Genomic DNA, 7828 nt, shown 5'->3' on the forward strand with positions numbered 1-7828 from the left:
ATTTAATTCCTTCTGAAATATTTTTCAAGCATATCTTCTTTTATATATTTTTAAGATACAGAATTCAGGTTTAAAATCTGGACCGCAGGTAAAGAAATTGCCTTCATGCTTAGATAATACAATTGAACTATGTACCTGCTGCCATCTTGTGGTGGCTGAGCCTTAATTATTTATCCTGCATACAAAAAAAGAAAAAGAATTATGATGGACTAGAAAACTGTCAGAAAAGCAAAGTTTCTAAAAAGTAAACTGAAAAGCTAAATTTACAAACCTATGCTTATATGATGGAATGAGTAACATGGAAGTGTCATTTGGAGATGACAAATAAAATAATTCAAATCTCTCATGAAGTAAACACCCTTGGAAGTACAAAAACAACTTTTTTCACTTTCAAATTTAACACTCCGTTTTTTCTTTCTAAAGGTGAAAACCATTAATGAAAAGCTTACAATTGGGAAGATTTCAAAGTACTGGTCAGGATTTGTAAATGATGTCTTCACAAATGCTGACAATTTTGGAATTCATGTTCCTGCAGATCTAGATGTAACAGTCAAAGCAGCCATGATCGGTGCCTGTTTTCTCTTTGTAAGTATAGGCTTCGAGAGCATGAATGATTTGTTATTCTCCTTCTTGCTTGTTAATTACAATATAGCCTATTCCATTTACACAGTTTTTACCCTCCAAGACTATATTTTATTCATAGAAGGATAGCTTAGGACCAATGTTCTTCAAAAATTAGAATTTAGAACCCTGCATTTCTGTTAGGCAGCCCCTCTCCAGTGATCTCACATCCCCTTTCTCAAAAACTGATACGCTATCCCATCCTCTTCATCATTTCCTTAAAAACCGAGTTTCCCCTTGCTTTTATGTTCAATTTAGATTTTTGGCTTATTTTCACTTTAACTAAAAAATATGCAAACATAAATATCACATGATTTATCCTGGGTAAAGTTCAGACTGGTTCATTGCATGATAGTGAGCTAGATGATATTAAGGATGTTGCCTTCTCAATATGAACATAGATACATGAAATGATTTGATGAGTTAATAGGCACCAGTTGTCATTATTTCTAAGATATTATGTTCTTGTTATTACTTTCCAACTTACAATTATATTGAAAACCTTTTCTTCTTTGATGTATGGAGATTGATGATAGAAGAAAAGAAGTCAACTAATAACTGTGTCAAAATGCTTGACCTATATCCTGTTGTTAGTTTTCCCTCTAATATTTACCTAATTTCCTACTGCTTTCAATGCAGCCATAAAGACTTATGGAGTTTTTATTTTTTGATATACAAACACATGTATTTTTTAAAAATACGTGAAAAATATGTGTATACACAGGCACACACCTAAGTGATTAAAACAACATAATAGTTGAGAGTAGGTTGCAGACATTATGCCTTTTCCCCTAATTATACTAATGTGCATTTGCTAAAAACAAGGAATTTTTTTACACATCACAGTACTATTGTCCAGCTTCCTTTCACCTGGAACAGTTCTTAAGGGGTATGTGCGTGTGTACATGAACATGTGCACACTCATGTGCGTTTTCCTGAGTCTCATGTCACTGGCATTTTGTTTTGTTTTATTTTGGAGATAGAGTCTCGCTCTGTCACCCGGGCTGGAGTGCAGTGGCGCAATCTTGGCTCACTGCAACCTCCGCCTCCCAGGTTCCAGTGATTCTCCTGACTCAGCCTCCTGAGTAGCTGGAATTACAGGCATATGCCACCACACCCAGTTAATTTTTTTCGTATTTTTAGTACAGACGGGGTTTCACCGTGTTAGCCAGGGTGGTCTTGATTTTCTGACCTCGTGATCCGCCCGCCTTGGCCTCCCAAAGTGCTGGGATTACAGGTGTGAGCCACCTCGCCCAGCCGACATTGGCATTTTTTTAAGTGCATAAACCAATTATTTTGTAAACTGTGGTCTAATTTCAGTTTGTGTCATGTTTAGATTCAGGTTATGCACTTTAGGTAATCAAGAAATTTTTATAAAGCTTAAAGTCTTTCTCATGTTTTATTGTTTTCTGGGGTTTCAGAATGCTAAATCTGATTATTTACATTAATGCCCTACTTACTGAGTCTCTTCTAATGATATTTGGAAAATATATGAACTAAAAATTATTCCCGATGACTTCACTGATGGAAACTCAGAATTTAATACAGACATAGATATACATAGGCATATATACATATACATATGCATATATACATATACATATACACATACATATACATGTATGTATATTATGATTATTTCTCCAGGATTTTGGAGGAATTATTTTAACTTACCCATCTCCTATTATTGGTAGAAGGTGGAAGTAACATCTATATAGTGCTAGATTTTTAAACTGACTAAGTTGTCACTCTCAACTCCCATTTTCATCTGCAAATCTAAGCAGTTCAGTCCACCTTGCCTGTTGCCTAATGTCATCTCTTCCGTATTCTCCTCTATCCACTGGACAGTACTTTTAACTTGTCACCCTTCCTTTGCTTATTTTCCCATCTTTGATCATTCTGACTTCAACACCAACCCGTCCACACACACACACCCTTTCCCCAAGATCTTCATTAGGCCTTTCTGATTCAGCCCCTCACTTAACGTTGATATTTAGAAACCAATCATTTTTAATCTGCCCTACTCATCTATTTTACTTAACAATCTGATGGTTAAAATGTACTGCCAAAATTGGAACTACAGTTCTCTGTATTTTAAACCTTATCAGTTTTTCTTATTGTTTCAGAACCTTCTAAACATATGTTCTTCTTGAAAAAGCATGTATTTCTTAGTCCATATGCTTTGAGAGATTGATGAGATGTAGGTTCCATAAAGGTTGATCTAGGTCCTACTCAAAGTGTGGTGCAAAGTGTAAGTATCTGCACCACCTAGAAACTTACTCAAAGCAAAGAATCTCAGATCCCACCACAGATGCATCAGGACCTGCACTTGAAAAAGATGCCCAGGTGCTGCTTCTATGCACTATAAATTTAAGAAGCACTGATCTAGATAATACCCTAATCATCTAAAAGGATAACTTCTCTCAGCATTTAAGGGAGAAATATGTTCACTGAGAATAGTTAATGACTCCCATTCACTTCTCTTTATTTCTTTTTATCATCATATTGTAAAATACTTGCCTTTTTTTGCTAGCCAATATAGCTTTTAAAACTATTTCTTACATGTATTACCTAGGTAAATTACTTTGTTCTATATATAATTTTATAGAAAGAATTATCTTGTTATTTTTTAAATGCTGTTTCTATTTTATTCAGGTGAAAGCTTTAGAAAGCTGCTGGTATAAGGGTATTTCCTGATTTAAATACAAATCTAAATTCACAAATGAAATCTAATTTTTGGTCTCCTCTAGTTCCAGGCTACCACTTCACAACCCACCACTCCTCCAACTCACCACTCACTCTTTCAGTTCTCTCTGGTGTAGTTTTTAGTACTCCCTCAACCACCTATTTGCTGACCACATTATCTGTGACAATAAATCTAATTTTTGTTCAAATATTGGTATCCATTATAACTTCCTACACTGACCCAGAATGCCTACTGTCTAATTCTGCAAAGGGTTTATCACCCAAAACTTTGACAATACTATGCAGAGTTAGATAAAGTTTCCAAGTTACTTATACTCTGAAAATTCAACATGAAAATAAAATGTCATGAAGCTTAAAACTTTTAAATTTTTATCTCCTGATAAATCACATAATAGTGGAACACTTTGACAATACTATGCAGATTCAGATAAGGTTTGCAAGTTACTTATACTCTGAAAATTCAGCATGAAAATAAAATGTTGTAAAGCTTAAACCTTTTAAATTTTTCTTCTTCTGAAAAATCATAATACTGGAACACCGCTGGAAATATAATTGCTTTACAGAATCAAAGCTTGCATGTCAAACTTTTGATCTTGTTTTCTTTTTGTAAATTCACTTATATTCAGTTTATTTATTTGTAGGATTTTATGTTCTTTGAACATTCACTGGCTGGATTATAATAACCAAGATAATGAAAACAATAAAATATGCAGAACATATTTCAGTAAGTAAAAAGCAAGTTTAAATGATCTCTTTCCCTTTGAAGATGTCTATATTTGACGCTATCTAATTCTTTTCATTTTCTTCTAGAAATCCCTTGGGCTCTGGATTTCATTTCTGAATGATTTGAGTGTTTGCTTTTCTGTAAAAAAAAAAAAAATGTTAATTACTATATTTATTAAAACAGTTTAATGAGGCAATTATCTAGTTGTGAATGCATGATAGCTAAATACATGATTACTGGCCTGAGCACAAGGTTGCTTTGAGAGATTACCATTCTTTCTTTTTATCCTTTTGAAGTTATTGCAATGGTAAGCATGAAAGATGAGAACTAAGGCTTGCAGCATCACTGATGAAAGTTCAATGTTTAGAGAACACTTTGAAGTTTTTCTGGTACTAAGCCTGGTTACTAATCAAAAGGACTGAATTTCTAAAACATTTTTTCAAAAGTAGTCCCTTTATACTTTGTTTATTAATTTTCTTATTGTAGTGAGATATTACTACTTTACACTGGAAAAGTTAAAAGCTGGGTAAATAATACATCTAAAGATGAAGAGAAAGATAGATGGTATCAATTCATTCTAGTGGTAAGAGGCACAGTTATATTCCATAAAGAAACTAGTATTTACAAACCAAAGAATGCTTTATATACCTACTCATGCCAGAGATTTAAATAAGCATATAAACAGACCTCTAAGTCCTACAGTGTTGTCTAGCAGGAATTTTATCTATTTGCAGAGAAAATTCAGTCAGTTAAGGGATCTAAGGATCTGAAAATAGACAACTCAAGGACTTAAAACAAGCAAAGGAAACCAAATAAATAAAATCTTAATCCATGAGTCAAATGCAGAAGTAAAAGAGTACAGTACATTCAATTAAATTAGTATCTTTCACTTCAACATTTATGGAGTTTTCCTGATTACTATCCACTAGTTATCAACATATTTCCAAAACCTACACAAAAGGAAAATTTGTTATGAATGACAGTAATTATTCTCTCCCTTTTCCAAATGGAACAGATTTCTTTTAAGCAAGGCACCATGTAGCCATGTAGGCTCTATTTTAGACTTACACAAATACTACCTACAGATTTGTGTACATACAATGGTGTTTCGAGAAACTCCAGGCAATTCTTCACTTAGAAAAAGGGAATACATGCTAAACATCTGTTACTAAGTTAGTCAAGTTAGAGTCATTTGAAATTAGGAGATGATCATTTCCTAGAAATAACATTATGGGTGGTAGTTAAATTCCCCAAAGAGCACACAAATATCAATTTAGTTCTAGACTCTGGAGTAAGGGCTTTATGCTGTATAACATAAAATGAAAACTTCTTTCCCCATATTTTGGTTCAGTATTCTTCAGTTTATTTGTCCTTATTTACACCTTCACCTTTTCTGACAACCCTCCCCCCCCACTTTGGCATATAAAGACTATACATTGCCTCAATCGACCGTAACATATCTTGTACCTGAGGCAGAGTGGTTTAGGTATTAACTACCAAAAAATAACTATATTTTAAAATCACATGCAACCTTTCTCCCAGTCATAGCATTTGTTTTTTCAGTGTAACTGGTATCACCTTCATGCTGGAAGCAATGCAGTCATAGAAGGGAACAAAAGTCTTATGTGCAATAGACATAACCTGGAATCTAGTTTAGCTCATTGCCAGTACTGCAAACTTAAACTGTGATCTTTGGGGATCTCCTTGAGATTCTTGTATTACCTTGAAGAACTCTGGTGATGATGAAGGAGAGCTCAGCATTTCTTCCCTTTCCTCTTAATCTATTGCAATTCAAGTGTATGGGATTTATGGTTTTCTTATAATCAGCTAAAGTAAATTACACTTTTAAAACTGATACTTATTAACTAATAAAACAGAGGACAAATAACATGCCAGGCACCTTGCTTTATATAAATTTCTGGTAGGGTAACAAAATGAAATGACAGCAAAGGAAAATCAGGCAGTATGAGGATGACTGCCTGGGAAATCGTCTTCCCCGCTTCCCACCCGGCACCCCTGCTTCATGTCCCAAATTTTCTTCCTAAAGATAATCTTGTTTTCCTATCTTCTCTTGTCCTTTACTTTTGATTTCTAAAATATAAGATTTTTATAACTGATGTCACAACAGCAACAGCTGAGATTTTCATCGTGGGGCAAAAATAGGAAAAAGGAAGTATCATTTGTAAGTGCTGCATTTTACCATGATAAACTGCTTTGGAGGTTTTTTTAATATTAAATGAACCCTAAAACTATTGGACAGAGCTATTCAACACTTATGCCTAAGGGAGACTCACTAAAGATTAAAATCCTTCTTAAAATATATCACTCATTTTAAATTGGCTGCATTTAAATAAAAACCTGATGTAGTGCTTTGATTCCAAGTTGGCATAGTACAATAAACTGAGACCCATTCTGTCTCTCCTTTCTTATTAAAGGTAAAATTGATCTTCTTATCTCTTCTATGCTCTACTTTTCCCTTTTCCACCAAACGTAAGTCCATGAGAGACTAGCAAGACCTTATGATTTTTAGTGAAAAGCATGCAGCTCTAGAACAGGACTGATACTTGTACAACAGTCTTTCCTAGTGCACTACTGCTTCTTGTCCCCAGAACAACCCCAGAACACAGGCTCCAACTCTGTTTACTCCAACTCTGTTTACTGTGTTTACTGGGGAAGACTTGACCAGATTCACACACCTCTCATTCATTCATTCATTTAAATAAATATTTATTTACTTGCTCTTACATGCCAAATATCTAGACCCTTCTCTTATAGTGGTAACCATTTAGTTGAAGAGATAGCTTTTAATCTAATAATGACAAGAACACGTATTACATTTCAGATATGAGAAGTGTTTAATGGAGATGGACAAGATGTTAAGGTATGGCAATTTGACTTGGTCAGAGAAGGAGGGAGTGATGCTGGATTTAATTACTACTCAAATCAGTCTCCCTGAAAATTTGAAGGCTAGGGTTTTTCAAGAATAATTTGTCAAGCAAGGGGCTAGGGAATTGGTGCTGCTGATTGGTTGGGGATATAAACATAGGGGTGTGGAAAATGGTCTTCATGCACTGAGTTCACTTCTGGGTGGAAGCCACAGAGGAATTGCTGGTCTAGGCAGGACCATTCAGTTATTTGAAATGCAGAAGCCTGAAAAGACTTTTCAAAAAGCCAGTCTTAGTTTATATAATAGTAATGTTATTTACAGGAGTAACTGGGAAAGTTGTAAATCTTGTGACCTGCAGTATAATGGCTGGTAATCTTTTCATTACACCTGTGTCTTAGCAGAATTCAGGCCCCTCTCATCCTTTTAGCCTGGTGGCCTTTCATTAGATTTATAGGGGCAGTTTTGTTCTGGGAAGGGCTATTCTCTTTTAAACTACAAACTAAATTTTTCCAGAGTTCTTTGTCCCATAGCCCAGAAAATCAAGAATGAGACATGCCAAGGGTGAGGTTAGAACAACAGTTTAGGCCGGGCACGATGGCTCAAGCCTGTAATCCCAGCACTTTGGGAGGCCGAGACAGGCGGATCACGAGGTCAGGAGATCGAGACCATCCCGGCTAACACGGTGAAACCCCGTCTCCACTAAAAAATACAAAAAACTAGCCGGGCGAGGTGGCGGCGCCTGTGGTCCCAGCTACTCGGGAGGCTGAGGCAGGAGAATGGTGTAAACCTGGGAGGCGGAGCTTGCAGTGAGCTGAGATCCGGCCACTGCACTCCAGCCTGGGCGAGAGCGAGACTCCGTCTCAAAAAAAAAAAAAAAAAAAAAAAAAAAA

The 7828-nt window shown here is 35.5% G+C and overlaps 1 protein-coding gene across 1 annotated transcript in view; it reads left to right on the forward strand.

Annotated features, from left to right (window-relative positions):
- The window catches only part of PLSCR5 (phospholipid scramblase family member 5), a 38792-nt gene that overhangs the window by 20453 nt on the left and 10511 nt on the right, over positions 1 to 7828 (forward strand). The window contains exons 6-7 of the mRNA XM_017889303.1: positions 424 to 585; positions 3969 to 4051. Coding sequence (XP_017744792.1) covers positions 424 to 585; positions 3969 to 4007 — 201 coding nt within the window. The 3' untranslated portion in view covers positions 4008 to 4051. The remainder of the gene's footprint in view (positions 1 to 423; positions 586 to 3968; positions 4052 to 7828) is intronic.

The sequence above is a fragment of the Rhinopithecus bieti genome, unplaced genomic scaffold (assembly GCF_001698545.2).
Source record: "Rhinopithecus bieti isolate Rb0 unplaced genomic scaffold, ASM169854v2 scaffold_19037, whole genome shotgun sequence".
Lineage (NCBI taxonomy): Eukaryota > Metazoa > Chordata > Mammalia > Primates > Cercopithecidae > Rhinopithecus > Rhinopithecus bieti.